Raw genomic sequence first — 21,046 nt, forward strand, 5'->3', positions numbered from 1 at the left:
ACTTTTGTTAGCCCCAGTTTAGAGCAGCTGTTAGCATCATGCTAAGAAAGCATTCACTGTGCTAAGTGTTTCTGTTGTACAATTCATTAACTATAAAACAGGTTGTTTTTGACTGTATCCGTCTTCCTGTTTGTTCAGGGTGATTCTGGCGGTCCAATCATGTGTAAGCTGGACGGCTCCTGGTTCCAGGCGGCTGTGTTAGCGGTTCCGAACAACTCCAGCAGCACCAGAAGCACCAGCAGCACCAGCAGCACCCGGTCAGAAACCAGAGAGGGTGTGATGGTCTTCGCCAAACTGAGCACCTATCAGGACTTCCTGGTTCGGACGGTGGGAGCGTTCTTATCTCCAACCTCCAACAACACCACCAACAGCACCACCAACAGCCCCGCCACCACCGTGGTCGCCACCACCGCGGGCGCTCCTGCTCACTCCACCTTCTTCTTCTTCTTCCATCTCCTTGTCTTCTTCATGTGTGTCCACCTCTTCTTATAGGACCTTTACACCATGTCACAGGCACAAATGAACGTTAAAGAGCTCAAATGTGGCTCCAGGCTGCGTGAAGTGATCTGTGACTTGATTCTTCTTCAAGGGTTTTGTGAAACACTACAGTAACACTTGTGTTCAGCTGCAGTGTCTCAGCCTGCAGCCTGCTTCTCTGTCACAACTATAAAACATGATTCATCTTAATTATCTGATCAGTCTCAGGAAATTCAGGACACTGAGTGCTTCCAGTCTAAAATGAAGCAAATTAATTATTAAGCCTTACTGAACAAATGTATAAATGTTGTTTGTGGTTTTTGAGCCTGATGATGTCGATGACTGTCGATTATTTGTAGCAGGACTGAATTAAATAAAACTTAATGTTCTTAAAGAAGACATGTTATGCTCATTTTGAGGCTCATATTTTATTTTGGGTTACTACTAGAACAGGTTTACCAGCTACATGTTCAGAATGCTGCTCTGTGTCCCCTTCTGTCTCTCTAAAGGGCCACTATGTACTTTTGGAGAAGACATTCAAAGTCAGAATTTTATATTCATGAGGTCATAAATGTTATGTTAATATTAGAATTCCGATAATTTTGGTAAACCAAACTCCATTCTAAAAACAACAGTTTCAAGTTCGGGCCTTATTATTTCACAGTTAAAACTGTAGTTACAACTTTACAAAGGGTCTTTTTTGATTTGCTTCGATCTACAGACATAATCAGCTCACGTGTTGGTGGACAACAAACTGACTCACTGCGTCTCACGGTTCAACATTTACATCTCTCTATGGATGACAGGAGGTCACAGGTCTTTTCTCTTACTGTCCTACTGTCAACACAATCATAACCTTTTTGATTCTTTATTGTTTGATGGGAAAAATGCAAAATGCAGCTTTTAGGCATGTGGCTGCTCCTAGTTTTCAATATGGCGTCAGCACTTTCACTGGGGGGGGCGTGGTCACGACAGGAAGGGGACGCGTGGCTGCTCTCATCTAACGTACACAAACAAGACTTCTTCTTATCAGATCTCCCATCACTGTCCCGCATGTTGTTGATTGTCAAGGTGCAATTAATTCTTTTAATAAATTAACTAATTAATGGAAGAAAACCAGTCCAAAACAGAACAGCCAAGTTGTGACCGACAAGAATAATGCACCTATTAACAACCTCATCCAAGTTAAAGACTTCAAGACTAAACTGTTGCTGAGTGTCAAATTCAACAGGACGTTGTAGGAATGTCGTCAGGTGAGCTTGGTCTGTCAAGGTTGTTCAAAACGTCTGAGGGACGAGAGAGACTTGTGAATACCCGCCCACATCTTTTGTGTCCGCCAGTTAAAGAAACAATGATGAAGACAAGAAAAATAGTTCCATTGTAAGGAAATCATGAGGTAAAAAATCATAAGCATAAGATGAAAATAATAATAATCATGAGATAAAAAGTCAATCATCAGATTAGAAATAATAATTATGACTTTTTTCTCATAAATTCATCTTTAAATCTTATTATCCAGGCTTTTCCAGGGGAATATATGTACATTTTTTCAATGAAAACACGTTTCTTTCATCTATTTGTATCATGTAACGTCAGTAAAACTGATTATATTAAAAATATTTCATTTGTGATTGTTAATGTGTTCATCACCTCCACAGGTGTATTATATGTATGCACAGATGCTTCCTATGTCTCCCACAGAACTCAAACTCTGTTGATCCTTCCTGTTTGGATCATTTAATGTAATCTATTACAAGTGAACATGACTGATTATGTGACATTATTACATAATTCACTGATGCATCAGTGGTAGAGCAGCAGATTACTGGCTGTGGAGACACTTTATACACAGATAGCTGGTTCAGTCCAGTGGTTCCCAGACTGTTTGGGTCGGGCCCCTTCAAAGGGCCACCAGATAAATCTGAGGGGTCGTCACATGATCAAGAGAAGAACAGCTGACACTAAACATCTGTTCCACATTGTTCATGTTAGAGGTTTGTCTCATGGCAACAACTCATCAACATCATCAACAATTAACCTTCATTAACATGTTGTATTTATGATCTTTATTTGAAGAACAAAGTTACTACAAGTGTCAAATAAATAGTAAAAGTGCATTTTCTTCTGAATTTTAGTTGAAGTAGAACTGAAAGAAAAGATGAGAAGGAAACACTCAAGTCAAGAACAAATCCCTCCAAATTGTTCTTAAGAACAGTGCTTGAGTTGGCTCAGAGACTGACAGGTTTGATGAGGTGAGACAGGTGATTCGCAGTGAGGTGTGGGGCGTGTCACTGGACAGGTAAGGCTGTGAGTGAGAGAGGTAGAGAGAGGTGTGTTTGTGTTGACAGAGAGAGAGAGGGGGAGGGGAAAGAGGGTATATACGCTGCTGCACGTCTGATGTTATGGATTTACAGTCATGGCTCTCTACAAAGTGACCTGTGTGGCGGCTCTGCTGATGATCCTGATACCAGGTAAGGGCCGTCCTCACCACACACACCTGAACCAATCATGTTTGAGATCTGCTGAGGAGGAAACATGCTGAGGAGGAAGTTAAAAACTATAATCCAGTAAGAGCAGCTGTGTTCAAAATTCAACTTTTTACTAACTTTCTTACAACAAAATGCAGAAAATCAAAGTGCTGAGTCGAGCCTGTCGCAACGTCCAAAAGTATAATGTGTTGAAACTTTTGGGAAATAGGAATAACATAAAAATAGAAACGACCATATAAAAAACAATCAGCAGACGGCAGCTGCAGTCGCCAGATAAATGTAGAAAAAACTTCCTTCATGCAAATGTTTTACTTCTGGCTCTGGAGTTACAGGAAACATGTTCAAGTTCGAGGAACTCATGACTTTATTTTGCTTTGAGACATGAAACTAACATGATGACTCTTTATAATCATTAAGTGATTACACTCACTGAGTGTCAGTCACTGTCGTCATTCTGTCTCTAGATCACAGTTTACCACACACGTCCTCAGCTGCTCGTGTTGAGAGGGATTTATTCATGCTGCAGGGATTTTTAGGAGGTTTCTTTCCACTTGATGATCTAAAAAGTCCAATTTTGACTTCTAAGTTTGTCTTCTTCAGAATCAGGATCAGAAAAACCCTGTTGATCCCTGAACGTTTCAGCTGCTCCTTCTTGAATAGTAAACATCACACTGTGGATATAAACAGGGTTTAAAGAGAAAGATAAAAAGATGGAAGAAAATAAATAAAGTACTGTAACTGTACTGTAACGTCTGTGTTTATTCTGCTGAACGTCATGCGTCGCCTCTCTGATCTACTCTCCAGGTTTTTACTGCAGTTTTGTGTGTGTAATATGATGAGAACGACATGTTTTTATATGAAGTTAAATCTTAATTTGTCACACACGTGATTTGTTTATTTGACTGACAAACCAACACGAGACAGACACAACATCTTCCTCTTGCAGAACAAGAACAAGAAAACAATAAATACAAAATAGCTTTAATTTGGTCCAAAGCTGAGAACTTTTAGAGGTTTTTCTCAGTGTGCTATGACCGTTCTTCATGTAATAATCCTCAGTAAAGTTAATTAAATTAGTCCTGACATTCAGTTTTTGACTCTCATCCTCAACTGGCTTTGAGATGCTGACCCGACCCACTCTGAACTGTTGGACGTGGTCAGTTAAAGAAATGTAGGATTAGCAGTTTGTCATTGAGGAAGATATTTTATAAGATGATAATATTAAGATGAATGTCTGTAAACATCTAGGAACATCTTTTTAAAGCTCCTGTGGGTCAGACAGAAACACTGACGCTGTGAGATTCACTCTGACACAAAGATTAAATAATCCCTCAAACCCAGAACAGTGTTCGGGCTCCTCGCTGTCCTCGCTGTGCTCTGAAGATTCAGTCTGGCTCATTTTAAGTCACAACTTTACATTTGTTTTTGTCTGAGAATGGACGAATTTACCTGAATATTTTGTAAATGCCCGTCAACATCTGGTGTTTTTCCTGACTCAAGATTTGACAATAAAAGTCACTCATCTTATTTTCTATCAAAGACACAAAAACATGAAATGATTCCTTGAGCCTGGAACTGTCTTTGGACTCGTGACTCTGCTGTTATTCCTCCGAACATCATTTGATCAGTAGAACCTGAACTTTCAGACCGGATCATTTAAACTCACAACTTTTCATTTGCTTTTTTTTTCCTGAGATGGATGAATTTACCAGAACATTTCCAACAGAACGCCGGTCACACTTTGATGGGTTTTCTTTTCCTGCTGACTCAGACAGAACCTCAGGAAGTTTACGTATCTTATTTAAAAAGACGACATGATGAAACTTTATAATTTGGATCTGGATGATTATTCAATGCTGAAATAATCTTAATGATCAGAACATGATTTCTTTTTGTTATGTATGTATTTTTTAATCTGATTGCCAATAAAGCAAAATATGAATGTAATCTAAAAGTAACTAATAACTAAATGATCAGATAAACGTTGTGGAGTGGAGAAATAAGAAATACTCGAGTAAAGTGAACCAGATAGACGTTATTACAGAACAACAAGAGGCTCTGAGAGGAAACTTTTGTTTTATTGAAAGTTTCTTTTGTTCTAAGTGACATATCTTCACACTGACGTGTGTCGTTGTTAATTTATTACTTATGTAACCAATTTTGAAGATGTTTGGCTTTCACTGAGGAGAGATTAGTGTAACTGTTTGGTCAGCTGCAGGTCTTTCTCTGGTTTGTAGACCAACAGGGTGTGTTGAGGAACAACTCCAATCATTTTTCACCTCAAGCCCCATTTGAACATTCCACATTAACTTCACAGTGAAGTGCAAAGAAAACCTCCCTGAATGGAAACAAATATACCGATCCTTGAAGTAAGAGGAACATTTCTGCATTAATAAACTATTTACAGGTCTTTGTCGTCTGGGTGTGATTAAGACCTTTTGACGTAATTCCTTAAAAGGAACTTATGGTTTGTAGAGACTAACATGTTGTAAGATTGAGTCAATCCAAGAAACAGAGTCTCAACTCAAACCCACGTTAAATGACATGAACATGACGCGTACACTGAGATAAATCACTTTAATAACCATAATTATGTAATTTAATCCTTAAAAAGGATGCATGTAGATTAAGGCTTCTGTGGCGTTACTCGACGACATGTAGGGGAACTTTAGTTCTGACAGATAGTCTGAGGTGAGCGTCCCAACGCAGTTTAACCACAGATTTCTGCTGTCAGAGCTCAGAGGAATGTTAGCAGGAGGTGGGTTTCAGGTGAACATGCAGCCACACCTCATTATGTCCATGATTGCAAAATGTTTGCTAAGAAAAGAAAGAAATCTATTGACTGAACCGGCGGGGCGGCAACTTCCTTATCACACGGAAAAACTTGTGTTACTGAATGTCGGACAGAATGTGGAAAATTACGACTTAAACGTGACAATTTTATCTGATTAAAGCATGAAACCTGATTAACGTCACAGGCTGATGTTGGGCGTTCTCCTCCTGATGAGTTTCAGTGAATGAGCCCTTTAACTTCTGCTGTGATGTCGTCAGGACGCTCAGCCATCATCAGGCTGGAGTCAGTACAGGATCAGTTATACATGATGTTGTCCGTCAGTCAGTGATCAAATCAAATCAGACTACAACTTCAGATACACTATAATCATGTCATCAGCATATATAATGACGTCATCATCTCCTCCCTCCACATTGATGGAAAGTTTCTGTTTTAAATCAAATCTCAAGCTGCTTCTGTTTCACTGTGAAGCTCCAGAAATGTTTTTATGGACTACGAAACTCAGTGAAATGCTCCTTTAATGAACGCACACAGACACATTCACAGTTGTATTTTCTCACATGTGTTGCTGATTCACACAATTAAATATTGTTTGAAATAACTGAGCAAAAACAAACAAACCTCGTCTAACAATCAGCAGACGGCGGCTGCAGTCGTCAGATAAATGTAGAAAAAACTTCCTTCACGCTCATTTTTTACTTCTGGCTCTGGAGTTACAGGAAACATGTTGAAGTTCGAGGAACTCATGACTTCATTTTGCCTTGAGACATGAAACTAAGATGATGACTCTTTATAATCATTAAGTGATGCATTTAAATGTTTTTGCAGTCGGCTCACCCGTGTGTCGGACTGGAATGTGTTTTTCTTTTTGCAAACATTGACCGAGATTCTTCTTATTACATTTATGTTCCCTGTGTTTCCTGTCTGACCAGAAAATAAGGAAGCATGTTCACCATCCGGTCAGACGAGGCAGTAAACCAGTCTGATGGGACAGCTGACACACACACACACACACACACACACACACACACACACACACACACACACACACACACACAGATCCGTTAAAACAACATGACAGGAGGCTGTTAGGAGACACATCGTCACTCACTGACCTCATTAAAATGTTGTTTGTTACCGCGTTTAAAGGGAACTATATTTTAACAAGTCTGTAGTTCTGACAGTATAACATAATGTCCCATGTAAAGAGGAGTCAGAGTCCACACACTCCTCTGCTCTCGCCTCAGAGAGTCTGACTCAGCAGATTTTAACTGTCGGAATAAACCTCACATTAGCCGACTATTTAAGGCGGCTGATGTCATCACATGTCAGTGTTATCAGTACATACTGTGTGAAAACAGAATTGTTGTCTTAAAACTGATTTTTGTTTGTTTTCTGTTTTTCAGAGTCTCACTCACAAGCAGATGGTGAGTTCAGGTTTCTCTTTTACTTCCTGACTGTCCGTCCGTCATTTAAAGTGTTGTTGGGACGTTTGTTTTGTTGTCAGTCCCAGACTTAAAGGGTAACTCCACCAGTCTCCAGTGATGTCACTCAGTGGCTGAAATGCATTGTGGGTAATGTAGGTGCCAGGTTTTGAAAAGCAGTCCACTGGTCTATTGTTGTCATAATGTCATATCACCTTCTTTATTCAACACGTCCTTTGTCCTTTTCTAAACTTGCTGCCTACATTACCCACAATGCAACTCAGCCACTCAGTGACATCACTTGAGGCAGTTTATCAGATTAGATTCTCTGTACACATGTTGTGTTCAGGAGAGTTGTGTTTCCTCTCTATGACACGATATCTTGATCCACTGGGATCCTTTGAGGTTCAAACTCTGGACTTTATATCACTTTTTAACATGTACAGTATTACTACCCAAGACCTGTAAACACACAGAAATTTGGAGAATGAAATGTCTCGACTAATAATGAAATGAGATAATTTACCTTTATCACTAAAGAATGGTGGATTAGCCACACCTGAGAGCGTGGGCACACTCCCAGGATCACAGAGCAGCAGTTCTAATCCTGCTGGCTGCTGTCAGAGACCACAGAGGTAATCCAGGGAGCAGACAGGAGGTCTCACTCTGTGTTTGTGTCATGTGTCTCCTCAGTGTGTGGTCAGCCTCCTCTCAACCCCAGGATTGTTGGAGGTCAGGTGGCCCCTGCAGGAGCCTGGCCCTGGCAGGTCAGTCTGCAGATAGGAGGATCTCACTTCTGTGGAGGATCCCTCATCAACAACCAGTGGGTGCTGAGTGCAGCTCACTGCTTCCAAAGGTGAGCAACAACATGCCGTGATGTCTTTCTAACAGTGGCTCCCAGTATGGCTGTCGGGATAAATCTGGATTAGTATTTAAACTGAAACACAAAATAAAGAGTCAGTCACAGGGTTTTCACTTCCAAGTCGAGTCTCATGTCGTCAAGTACCATGTTTTGGTCATCCAGTGTTCATCAGGTCGTTCAATATTCCAATGTTGAATGTTGTTTCTTGGGCATCAATAGTTGATGTTTAAAAGACGTCTAAAACACTTCTGGCTCTCCACTGAACGTCTTTTCAACGTCGTCAAAGTAGTTGATGTCACGTCTCTTGGACATTTAGTGCTCAGTGGGTTCAGGCTGTTTAACATCAGGGTTCATTTCTGCTCTAACTAACTTTCAATGTAAGGTGAAAGGCCTGAGAGCTCCTCTGTGTGACAGGGACACTGTTAGCTTCTCTCAGCTTCTCATGTCTCGTGTTTCTCTTCTGATCAGTATCGGTACAAGTGGTCTGGTAGTGAGTCTGGGTCGTCAGAGTCAGGAGGGATCGAACCCCAATGCGGTGTCTCGGACAGTGGCACAGATCATCAACCATCCCAACTACAACCCTTCTACCAGTGACAACGACATCTCCCTCCTGAGACTCTCCTCACCTGTGACTTTCAACAACTTCATCCGGCCCGTCTGCCTCGCAGCATCGGACAGCACCTTCTTCAACGGCACCGACTCCTGGGTCACCGGCTGGGGAACCATCGGATTTGGAGGTGGGTCAGAGTACAACTGGATCTGATTTAATTTCAGAGACAGTGTGACTGACCATCAGTAGGGATACATTTACCTTATTATGTGACGGTTGCTTCAGCTGCTTTGTGTCTCTACAGTGCCCCTTCCTTCCCCACAAAACCTGATGGAGGTTGAGGTGCCGGCCGTGGGGAACAGACAGTGTAACTGTGACTATGGAGTGGGTCGAATCACAGACAACATGATCTGCGCCGGCTTACGTGAAGGAGGGAGGGACTCCTGTCAGGTAATCATTTTCACACCTGTGTTTGTGTCACATTTTACCTGCTGCAAAGATTCCTCCTCCTAAATGTTCGTCTCCTCACAGGGAGACTCCGGCGGTCCGATGGTTAGCAAGCAGAACAGTCGCTGGATCCAGTCTGGAGTCGTCAGTTTTGGAAGAGGTTGTGCTCTGCCGAATTTCCCAGGAGTCTACGCCAGAGTGTCCCGGTACCAGACCTGGATCAACAGCCAGATCTCCACCAACCAGCCCGGATTCTTAACCTTCAGGTCCACTGGGACAGACGGAGACCTCAGCGTCACCTGTGCTGGTCTGCCAGCACCACCGACCACCATCGCTCCAACCACCACAGCCAGACGTGAGTTCATGTCAATTAGATATTTCTGTACACACGACAACAGTTTGATTCTTGAAGTGGTTCAGCTGCTTCTTCTTTGAAGCCGTATGATGTTTACACCGGCCCCTTTTTCAACCAAGGCGGTGCAGGTGCTGGTTGTTATTGTAATATTTGGAAACTCTGGGCTCTTCATTGTTGGGTTTGATCAAAGTTTGACTGTGTACCTTTTGATTTTCTCTCCAGCTGTGGTTTGTGGCCAAGCCCCAAGGAACACACGTATTTTGGGAGGAAGCTCGGTGGCGTCGGCCGGTATCTGGCCCTGGATGGCGAGTCTCCAGAAGAATGGAAGTCACATGTGTGGAGGGACTCTGGTGTCCGTCGACTCTGTGTTGAGCAACGCTGACTGCTTCCCCAGGTGAGACACCTGGACTGCAGTCATGGTGGTCTGTTTAAGTCTTGAGAATGAAACATGATTTACAAAGAGTCTACAGTCGTACTAGCAGCTTTGTCAGTCCAAGGCCCCAGGAAGAGCGCCAGGCTCTGGAGCCAACTTTCATAGTGGGCAAACTGTGATATTACAATGTCACTGAATGCACTGCAGCCAGGAAAGACTTTCTCCCATAGGCTTACATTGTGAATGAAGCAGCTGTAAAACGGTGTCACAACCTCCGCGAAATGACCCGTTTCACTCTGGCTGCAGAAGAGGAATAAAACTTTACAGCCTGTTTTGTAAAGTCGGCTGCTGATATATTGACATGTTCTAACACTGGTACTGAATCTATGAAGGTCCAGTTCTTGTTGTAATCAGATGGTTTGTGTCTGTCTGTCTCCCCTCAGTTCTCCCGTAGCCTCTGAATGGACCGTCGTTTTGGGGCGCTTGAACCAAAATGGATCCAACCCCTTCGAGGTGACGCTGAATGTGACAAACATCACTCTGAGTAACCTCACTGGGTCTAATGTGGCAGTGCTGCTTCTGTCAGCCCAACCCATCCTGACTGACTACATCCAGCCCATCTGTCTGGACAACGGACAGACCTTCGCTGTGGGCTCCACCTGCTGGGCTGCTGGCTGGAGCTCCGGGCGAGGAGGAGGTGAGTCCATGACACAGTGTGACCGTCAAACCAACTCTCTGCATTATTTCACCTCTTTAGATCAGACATGTAGGCACTGCCAGTCTGTGTTTGACTGAGAGGTTTCACAACATTCCCTCTTTTTCTAGAGGAACAAGCTCTGCAGGAGTTCCAGACCTCAGTGGTAAATTGTGGGAACACGTCATCGAGTGACAGCATCTGTACAGGAACTTTCACACTGGAGCAGGTGAGCAGGTTACACTTTTAAACATCGATGTTTAATCTGAAACTTTAGTAACTTACCCTGCATTCACACACCCACTGGATCGTCACATGACTTTGATGTGTTCATGAACGTTCAAAACGTAATGTGGAAACAACACTGACGCCATAAAACAAGACGTTTCATAGGTTGTTGCACCGAGCATTTACACAGTTTTATGACAGTGATTTAAGGGCCTAACACAGGGCCTGTTTTTAGCCCCAGGTTATCTTTTACTCTGGTCTAACAGTTAACACTGGGATCCTTCTCATACATAAATTGCTAACCCAGGGTTGACAGAAGCCCAGAGGCTTTATTAACTCACCCTGGGTTAAATGGCCATTAGAACAAGTGTCTCATAAACATTCTGAAGTTATGCATCACTACTCTGTATAGACCGAATCAATGTGATGTAGTGCTAACATTTCACCTTGGGTAGAGAGCCGGCTGAATTGTTTTCACTGTTAATGCTAATAAATAACTGTTCTGTCTAATCTGGGTCACTCTATGTGGACCACAACTGATGGTTACAACCTCAGTCAGGAACTAATGTCTTGGATTATTCAGACACCATACGTATGCACACTTGACCAGCTTCATATCCAACTGCTGTCCTTCTCATCTGACTCTCATGAAATGTTGAACTATTCCTTTAAGGGATAAGAAAGTACTAAACACAAAGCAAATTAAGTGAAACTAACGAGAAAAAAAAGATTTTTTCTGTAGTTTCATGATAAAATGTTGCCGAATGTTGAATTCATTAAACTGTTACAATAATAAAATGTTCTTGACTCTGTCCAGGGTGATTCTGGCGGTCCAATCATGTGTCAGCTGGGCGGCTCCTGGTTCCAGGCGGCTGTGTTAGCGGTTCAGAACAACTCCAGCAGCACCAACAGCAGCACCAACAGCACCAGCAGCACCCGGTCAGACACCAGAGAGGATGTGATGGTCTTCACCAAACTGAGCACCTATCAGGTTTTCCTGGCTCGGACGGTGGGAGCGTTCTTATCTCCAACCTCCAACAGCACCGCCAACAGCACCGCCACCACCGTGGTCGCCACCACCGCGGGCGCTCCTGCTCACTCCACCTTCTTCTTCTTCTTCCATCTCCTCGTCTTCTTCGTATGTGTCCACCTCTTCTTATAGGACCTTTACACCATGTCACAGGCACAAATGAATGTAAACGAGCTCAAATGTGGCTCCAGGCTGCGTGAAGTGATCTGTGACTTGATTCTTCTTCAAGGGTTTTGTGAAACACTACAGTAACACTTGTGTTCAGCTGCAGTGTCTCAGCCTGCAGCCTGCTTCTCTGTCACAACTATAAAACATGATTCATCTTAATTATCTGATCAGTCTCAGGAGATTCAGGACACTGAGTGCTTCCAGTCTAAAATGAAGAACAAATTTATAAATGTTGTTTATGGTTTTTGAACCTTATGATGTCTGTTTTTATTATGATTTATTGAATCAATACCTTTTAAATGTGAGAAATCGTTGTCATATATGTTGATGAAGGTTCAGTCATCTGGTTCATGGTTTATTCTAAGTGCCATATCGTAGACAACTGGACGCGTTCCAGTTTCTTGAAGACGTTTCACCTCTTTTAGGCTTTTAACTCTCACACAGGGTTTAAAAGCCTTCAACTCCCCTCCAGTTAGAGAAGAAGAGACGAAGCTTCTTGTATTAGAGGTGAAACACGTCTGGCTGACTTCGAGCATGTAGAAATGTGTCATATACATATTTTTTATCTACTGATGATTATTTCACTTAAAGAAAATCACCCAATATTATTTTGGGTTACTACTAGAACAGGTCTATATGCTACGTGTCCAGTACTTCAGCTCTGCATCCCCCATCTGTCTGAGACGCTCCTGTCTCTTTAAGAACACACCTTCCGAATACTCTCCTCTGATTGGTCAACTTACACATGCCTGACCCACAGAACAGAGCAACTGTGCTAAATTAATTTTTACGTTTTAAGTAGCAGCTGGACATAAATCAGGCGAATGTGTGACGTGGTGATGTGTAGTGATGTCACAAAGTCACGGAGTTAAAGGCGCTCAGAAGCAGAGAGAGAGGAGCTTCTGTTTTATATGCACAATAACATATATAACACACTGGAGGAAAAGTATAATGGGTCTCCTTTAAAGAAGCATGTTCTGGAGGTCTGAGGAGCACAAGGCCACGACCAGCCCGTCCATCATCTACCTCACACAGCCACTGTACCTTAATGTTTATCTGAAGCGACTCAGCACTTAATGTTTGCTCTACAAATACTTTATTCAGACTTTTACCACTTTTTACACATATGCAGTTGTACTGCTCAATGCTGGAGACACTTTTTGATGTGTGAAAGTGGTGGAGTTTCCCTTTAAGCTGCACTTTACATTGGTTTGAAGGATAAATATCAGCTGTAAGTCTTGCCATGCTTTGCTGAAGAATAAAACTGTCAGGAAAAACTGTGAAAGTACAAAATAATTGTCCTCTTTGTCTTTTGGCATGAAGTAAAAAAAATCTGTTTCTTGATCTTGTTTTCTTTATTTCGCCCCATTTTCCTTGTGCTGTGAGCGTGTATGTTACAGTATGTTGTTTTGGTTTATATCTACAAAATTGTGTTGTGTGCCCGAGTACATAGAGCACCTATAGACACCGCCACCATTTTTTAAAAAGAGTGCACGGTAATTTCAGAGGTTGTAGTTTGTGGAGCTGTTGAACTGTAGAGAGGCGTCTCTGCAGCACAAAATAACAGTTACACCTGTCTGTACAACACAAAGGTCAGCGGTCTAAGGTAAAGATGATTAAATTATCTTCTATGTTTACAACAAGAGACATCTTAGATTAGTTACTAAACAATGCTAACATTTGCTGATTAGCAGTTAAAGGATACATTCACTGGCCGTAAGCCAAAGCTTTATTGGACACATTAAAATGCTGAGCTGATGAGATAAATAATAATAAAATCCATCCTCAGGAGGTCTTTGAGTTATCGTTATCGCAGCAGGGGACATGAATCGTGGAATGACAAGAAGACATAAAATGGAATCAATCATGGTAATCACAATCTACAGAGTCTCTGTGTGACTGATGAAGACTCAGAAACCAAAGATGAATTCAAACTGTTAGAACCATTTTTAAAACATTTTAGAATTTAATAAAAATGTCAAAAAACAGAATGTATAAAACAAGAATTCAAAGTTACTTTAGCATCTTTAACCAGCAGCGTAGATTCATCCGCTGCTGAAAGTAGTCCCAAACAAATGTACTTCCTCCTGTTTGACCCGTGTTTAAGGCAATCACCAAACCTTTTATATATAAATATAAATATCTTACAACACATTATTGATTTGTGAGCTATATTGTCAATGACGACAATATCGATTAACTCCAGCTTTAACTTAATGAATCGTCCTTAAACTTTACAAAAGAAAAGGCAACGTATAAAATAAAGAACACTTTACATTCACTTTTATCCAAAATAAAAGATATACAAGATATCATCTATATTCAAAATTGAGTAATAAACAGGTTGGTGTTGTAAGTGTCCTGTTTTAGTGTTTTAGTACTTTGACATAAGAATACAGAGAGTGAGGTGACGGAATTTGTCAGAGATTTTGTCATTTAAGTCCAAACCTGTAATTGTGAGTTCTACCTCTGTAGAACTTTCCTTTTGTTATTTCTATTTCATTACATTACAAAAAGTACCAACTTTGGTTCTGCTTCAAATACAGAAGGATCAACATAGTTGTACTATGTGCAGTTTATTTAATGTTATTAGAATAGTATATAATCAAATATAACGTTAAAGAGTGCATCCTAATTTATTGTGGCATGTAATCCTTTAATATTCCTTGATGTATTATACCACTGTGGGATTAAAGGTCAATGAGCACAACTGTTTGATGGTCACAGTGAATGTTTACATCATTTATTTAATCACTGAACTAAAGAATTTTGATTAGAAGGAACATAAAACAAGAGACATTTCCTGTTGGGTTACTGTTGATGTTTTAGACGTTTCCCTGCTGCAGCACACCTGATCCAAACAGCTGGGTCGTTATCTGCAGAGCTTCATGACCAGCTGATCATCTGAATCAGGTGTCCTGAAACAGGGAATGTCCAAAATATGCAGTACAGAGGGCTGGGATTGAAAAACACTGTCATAAACTAATTTTCAAAAAATGCAATCTCACAATATATTGATAATTTGATAAAATATTTCATACATTGGGGGGTTTATCTTTGTCACACACACTCCTGCTGAACACTTTGAGTCATCTGGTTTCGAACAGTCTAATTTAAAGACAGTGAACAGCAGCAGCACCAGATGTGACCTGATGGCCTGTTCTCTTGAAAATGACAGGGGAGGCTGCCATCTGCTGGCAGTCTTCTTCTTCAGTCTTATTTGGTAAGAGAGCAAAAGAGAAGATCACAGAGGAGTAGTCCTGCTTTAAGGTGCAGACCATCAGGGACATGTGCTGTTACTCTTTGTCACCATTGTAAACGCTCTAATAAAGGCATACGTTTGCTTTACTTGATCCTGATCTCGAAGCAGAGACAGTTACAGGAGTCACACTCCGGAGGCTGACAGGTGCAGGCACAGTCCCAGTTGGCACACTGTGAGGAAACATAACACCCAATTCACTAAAGACAAACACGTTAAAATGATCAATGATTCAAATATATGATATGATTTGTGGTCAGTGTGCTAAATGTCTATTTGGATGTCACTTACATTAGAAGGAGGGCACGATGTTTCCCTCCAACAGGAGTTGACGGTCGGCAGACTGCAGTTACACATTTCTGCCAGTCTGAAGCACTGCTCGCATAAAGAGATGTTTGGACAGCAGTCACCACAGTCTAAAGAACAGCGGTCCTTCAGGAGACAGAAAACAAACATCAGCATCACTTCTGCACCGTTTTACTTCTCTGTGGTAACAAACAGAAACACAGTGCAACATTTGGCCAACCAAGATAAAACAATAAAATGATTAAAGCATGGTTAAGATGTTACCAGCTGCTGAATTCACTAATTCTGCTCATTATTTGTTCCTCTTGACCATTTATGTGAAAACTGGATGAATAAGATAAAAAAAGAGGACTTTAAAACCTAATTCACTAAAATTTTACATTTCACAAACTCTGTTAAGGAGAAAGGCCTCCCTGTTTTGTAATTAACAGTGACTGGACCGCCAACCTTGAGGCAGGATCTGATCCACAGCCCGATCCCCAGGACGATCATGTAAAGACTCAGAGTGATCATCAGCACTGCTGGGAGGGGGATGGCAAGCCCCCAAACTGGCAACACCTGAAGAACAAGAACAAGGAAATATATCAACACATCGAACAGAGTCAAGCTGAGATATTTCATGAAACGGTATCCAGATAAAAGTATTCTTGCTTACTTGCATTGTCTGTTTCTGAGAGGACACCTTTAACTGTCACATCTTATCTGGGAATTCTGTCAATGATGAGTACTGTAGGTTAATTTGGCATGTTTAGTTAAGAAAGAAAGTAAGTTATTTCATGTAAGTACTTTATTCATTAAGTATTATCTTGAGGTAGTGTATCCGCAATTTGTGCTACTTTATTCTACTATCTAGATTTATTCAACAGCTAGTTACTAATGGTTGTATTTAAGATTTACACTTTCATCAAAAACATTTTAAAAAATCATAAAATTGGCTCTTCTTGGTTAATATTAATGTGTCAATAGTGATGGTTTCTTTCCTCGTCTTTGGCAGAGAATATCTGTGGGTTGTGGACAAAACAAGACATCAGGGTCTAGATTAATATCTTCACCGTGTTATACGTTGTACTGAGATACACAACATGCCTCTCAAAGCTCTTCCTTAATGCTCAGACTGGGCAACAGAAAGGAACAAATATCACAATACTGACCAAGTGAGGCCAATAATCCTCAGTAATGAGGATGTAATGACTGTAATGCAGCCTTTAAATCAAGGAAAAAACAACACTTATGACGTAATCCAACAACCTAAGACGATATATAGACTCTTACATCGATAATGATATAATATTGATAAAAAGCTCACTCCTAGGGGACATCATCTGACGCTGATCAATATTACCATCATTTCCTGATATTTTACAGATCCAACAACTCATCAAATAACTGAGCAAAACATCCACATATTAATCAAAGGTGAAAATAATCATCAGTTATGATGTGAATTAGTGTTATTAGTGTCTAACACAGACACATGGAGTGATCTTAGAATAGATAAATACTCAGTTAAAGTACTTGTACCTTAAAGATAAATGCTTGACATCTCCGGCTTCAAGTTGTGGGAAAGTACATTTGTTCCATGTAGTAGAAACTAAAGTAAGTAAAGTACCTAAAGTGACTAAGTGATTACTAAGCTAACTAAGTCAAAGTACACAAGTAACTGTTAGCAGTATCATGGACTGAAGAATCAGTACTTGTGTTGAGGAATCGTTCCTCACAGTATTAACTGCTCATTAACATGTAAGAGCTTTTATAAAAATATAAATTACATTTTAGAAAACTCCAGTTTAGTTAAACGGAACAAAGCATAAAGCGCGTGCCATATTATTTTTAACGGAAGCTAACCATGCTAACGTCTTACCTCCTTTACGGTCCTGTACTTTCATGCACACATCTTATTTTATAAATGTAGAAGTTCGTCAATTTGAGGTAAAGTCACATTTCCCCTTTTAATAGCGTTGAATGCAGAGAAGAGTCGTTTTGTTTGCTGCCTGCAGCTAAAAAACAAACTGGATTAGCAATGGCGCTATTTGCGTTGCCATGGAGTCAGAAGGGTCCCCAGAATGGACAAATTACGTGCACCGTAAAGCGAATGCTAAAATACCCAAAAATGACACAAGGCGAATTGAAGAGACATACATTATTCAGGGAAAACGTTGTTTAAACAGGGGTTAAGGTTAAATAAACAAAGAACATACCCAATTGCATGTTCACTGATAGTTTGTGTTTTCATTTCATACTTGGACTTTCCAAAGTTATCAAATATATACAAGATAAGTCTCCTTTTATGTGTAAATGGCCCCCAAACCCACCTCATTTATAGTCAGTTTATTAGAGACAGGAACAAACATTACATGTAAAAAAGGTGCTAAAACTTATTCTTTGCCTGGATCCAAATGGTAAATATGTGTATCATATTTATCTACAAGTGACTAGAAACATGTGGGACAGTTAAACCATTTTATAATATTATATGGTACTTGTGTAGAGTGCTGAAGTAAATGTTCCTGAGTACAGTCACCGTTAAACCATTGCAGAGATTGACACCAAACAATACACAGGACATGCTGATCAACTACAGAATTTTTATTGAACCAAATGTGAACTTTGCAAAACAGGCTCGCTCTCCATCACCGTCAGTCACAGGAGCACAGTATGACCTGGTCATGGCTTTGATCTTTACTGTATACATCTTAACGCATGTTCATAAATTATTGCATTATAGTACTGTAAATTAAATATTCAAGTGTCCATAATCGCAGGCCACATTATGGACCTCAATCTGACAAGTTAAGACCACCACTGACCACCCCATTAGTTTTAATACTTGAATTGGCAGATAAAGAAACCAAAAAGGGGGGGGAAAATAAAATAAAATAGAAAAATGTGCCATTAAATAAGCAAAACCAAATTTGCTGGACGGGATGGTGGAGAAGGTCAGTACTTTATACCCTCACTGCTCAGTAACCGGGGAGCAGGCAGCTGGGAATGTAAACAGACAACGTGGATATCGAAGCAGACTGAGAAGAGGAACGTCACTACTGTTGGCAAGCTCCAGAAACTAATTTCTGCAGCAATTGCCTCAACAGAATTCCCCCTTCCCCTCCTCCCAGCTGCAGCCTTTGTTCTTCTACATTTACCCACATCGGTCACAAACACAAATCCAGCCCCCACCCCATCCCCCATGACACCACTCCACTCCAACATATGGACACTCATCGTTTTATTGAAACACCTTGAAGTACAAAACAAAAAGTTACACACGGTAACCACTTATCGTGGCACATGAACCTAAAAAGAAAAAAAAAAATTAAAAGGAAATAAACGAGGGGGAAAGGAAGGAGGAAGTGTGTGTGGGAGGGTCATCACCACTCATCCCTGATGTTGTGTGGAGCTGCAGTGGTGCGTCTTTGTGGGAGCGACCCTGCCCCCTGGTGTTGTAGGGAGGCGATGGTGTTACACAGTCCCATGTTTGTCAGAGGTAATTCACGTGTTAGCTAATAGGAGCTGGTGGGGCTGCAAGGGGGTAGAGGAAGAGCAACAGCAGCACATAGGAGGAGGGTAGGAGAGGGTGAGGGGAGTTTAATTGCCTTCAAGGGGAGAAGGGGGAGAGGGCTGCTAGCAGCTTCTAGAAGCCGTGGACTTTGAGCTGCTCCTCCTTGGCCAGTTTAATCTGCAAAGAAGAAAGAAATCAATTAATGAAATTGTCCTTTGACCTTTCAGATCAGATCACTCAAAACAATCGCTCAGTCAGAGAAGTGTTTTGGTTTGTGTTTGGACTTGCCTCCATGATGAAGTGGCAGATATTCTTACGCTGGTCTCCCTGAAGCTGGATCACTTCACCATACTCTGGGTGCTCAATCACTGTCCCATTGCAAGCGAACTTCTGTTGGGGTTAAAGAGAGCAAAACAATGAGTCAGTATACACGGAGCCAGGAACCAAGGACACACACTGCCCCACCCCACAACAGCTAAGGTTTAGCAGCATGCTATATATAAAAAAAAAAAGAAAATTGCAAATTTTTTTAGACCTCAAGAAGAGCAGTAAAAACAACTGAAGACCAACCCCCACCCTAGATTCATACCTTCTTGAAAGCCTTGACCAGCTTCTTCAGATCATAGTCCGCGGCAATGCCCTGGACAGTGGTAAGGGTCTTCCTGCCGTTCCGCTGTTGGATTCTTATGTGGATGTAGTCGTCAGTCCCGGCTGGGAGGCGTTCATCACCCTTAGTTGCATCAGCAAAGGGGTCTGGAAGGGAAAGAGTGGCAGAACACTATTATAATTACAGGTTAATAACTATAAAAACTGAATATATTATTACACAAAAAATACTGAATACGAGTCACCTATGTCAAGCAAATTACTTATTAAATCAATTGTCTACTTGATCGACTACACAACGCAGCCGAACCAGCTCTTCATCTGCTCTGTGTTGTCATCTGGCAAATCTCTTTGGAAGGCTCATATTTCAGATCAGGAACTGCGCAGACAGACGTGCTAAATATACAGCGCAGCAGCTTACGGTTAGCGTCCGGCAGCTAATGCTAAGCGGTACGATTAAACCGTTTAAAAAAAGAAACAAAAAACAGCAGACATGACATGGCAGCTTTCCTTTTCATTACTTAACCAAAAGCCTAAAATAAGGTTGAACTTGGTGAACCGTGTTTTTCCAGCTGTGGTACGATGTCTTTCTGACGCTACACAGACGTGAAGAATAAGCTAACGAGCCTCCAGCAAAATTTAGGCCAAATGGCGGCCGCTAGCAAAGGCCTGCGCCTCGACCAAAATCACGGTCCAGACTGGCTAATTCTGACGCAAGAGATTTAATTACCAGTCACACGTTTACTTTAAATGTATCAGAACTGATTACACCAAGAAAAAAGTATTATAACATATATATAGTAAGTAAAACGTCGAAATAAGTTTCGGCAGCTTGACGTTAGCTTCATGAACACTCGCCCTTCCCCCACCCCGTCTCAAGGTTCAGTTTAATTTAAAAAATGACTTACCAAAAGTATGGAGGTTCTGGATACCGGACATACGATAAGATTTGCTTTCCTTTCGTATGATAACTTGGTTAGCGAGCGGTTCGTCGGCTAACTTTGACTTTTTGTCTCGTTTATGGGTTTTGCCTTTTCACGGGGACGTCGCTCGACCCTCCTTCAACTGCTCTCACAAAATGGAGTTTGTCGAGCTCTTAGGACTGAAAAACAAGGCTTTATAGCCCCGCCCCGAAAGAAACGTCAGTACGTCGCTGACGCACGAATGAAACGTCGCCGGAAGCCACGCCTTGTTGTTTCTCAACTTTACAGTAAAGGTGATGTCATCATTTAGTCATTTTTGCAACAGGAAAATTACACACAAATATTATATTGTGTTTATATTACATAAATGCACTGTTATCAAATGCTTCCATCATCATTTAACATTATAAAATGTATTCAAAAGAATGAAGCTGTCTCAAATTCAAGAGGCTTTGCTGCTTGAAGTCACAGTATCAATATCATGTGAATTTTTCCTAATTTTCACAAAATGATACCCACAATATGTGATAAGTCTACATTTACTCCAGGTCTACACATTCTTCAT

General features: G+C 41.1%; 4 protein-coding genes across 5 annotated transcripts in view; 2 read left to right on the forward strand and 2 right to left on the reverse strand.

Moving 5' to 3' along the window:
• Positions 1 to 861, forward strand: part of LOC115575652 (uncharacterized) — a 44,577-nt gene extending 43,716 nt beyond the window's left edge. The window contains exon 31 of the mRNA XM_030407867.1: positions 139 to 861. Within this exon, the coding sequence (XP_030263727.1) occupies positions 139 to 492 (354 nt within the window). The 3' untranslated portion in view covers positions 493 to 861. The remainder of the gene's footprint in view (positions 1 to 138) is intronic.
• A 1,987-nt stretch (positions 862 to 2,848) lies between these two features.
• On the forward strand, positions 2,849 to 13,235 carry LOC115576232 (polyserase-2). The gene is made up of 10 exons (XM_030408739.1): positions 2,849 to 2,948; positions 7,167 to 7,187; positions 7,878 to 8,040; positions 8,515 to 8,783; positions 8,901 to 9,046; positions 9,128 to 9,398; positions 9,621 to 9,792; positions 10,215 to 10,468; positions 10,597 to 10,694; positions 11,511 to 13,235. The coding sequence occupies exons 1-10, from the start codon at positions 2,894 to 2,896 to the stop codon at positions 11,853 to 11,855; spliced, it is 1,794 nt and encodes a 597-aa protein (XP_030264599.1). The 5' UTR covers positions 2,849 to 2,893; the 3' UTR covers positions 11,856 to 13,235.
• A 367-nt stretch (positions 13,236 to 13,602) lies between these two features.
• On the reverse strand, positions 13,603 to 17,535 carry si:ch211-198p11.6 (uncharacterized). Of its 2 annotated transcripts, none has more exons than XM_030408760.1 (6): positions 17,318 to 17,535; positions 16,112 to 16,167; positions 15,904 to 16,014; positions 15,442 to 15,582; positions 15,230 to 15,323; positions 13,603 to 13,978 (listed from the first exon to the last, which is right to left on the reverse strand). In XM_030408760.1, exons 2-5 carry the CDS (start codon positions 16,115 to 16,117, stop codon positions 15,237 to 15,239), a joined length of 345 nt encoding a protein of 114 aa, XP_030264620.1. In that variant the 5' UTR covers positions 16,118 to 16,167; positions 17,318 to 17,535; the 3' UTR covers positions 13,603 to 13,978; positions 15,230 to 15,236. The 2 variants fall into 2 exon arrangements, with proteins under 2 accessions (XP_030264620.1, XP_030264619.1); XM_030408759.1 differs by lacking the exon at positions 13,603 to 13,978 and adding an exon at positions 14,605 to 15,106.
• Positions 17,536 to 18,027: 492 nt separating this feature from the next.
• Positions 18,028 to 20,676, reverse strand: eif1 (eukaryotic translation initiation factor 1). Its single transcript, XM_030408761.1, has 4 exons — positions 20,467 to 20,676; positions 19,542 to 19,705; positions 19,241 to 19,342; positions 18,028 to 19,129 (listed from the first exon to the last, which is right to left on the reverse strand). Exons 1-4 carry the CDS (start codon positions 20,495 to 20,497, stop codon positions 19,085 to 19,087), a joined length of 342 nt encoding a protein of 113 aa, XP_030264621.1. The 5' UTR covers positions 20,498 to 20,676; the 3' UTR covers positions 18,028 to 19,084.
• Positions 20,677 to 21,046: the final 370 nt, after the last annotated feature.

Source organism: Sparus aurata, chromosome 23, assembly GCF_900880675.1.
Source record: "Sparus aurata chromosome 23, fSpaAur1.1, whole genome shotgun sequence".
Classification (NCBI taxonomy): Eukaryota; Metazoa; Chordata; class Actinopteri; order Spariformes; family Sparidae; genus Sparus; species Sparus aurata.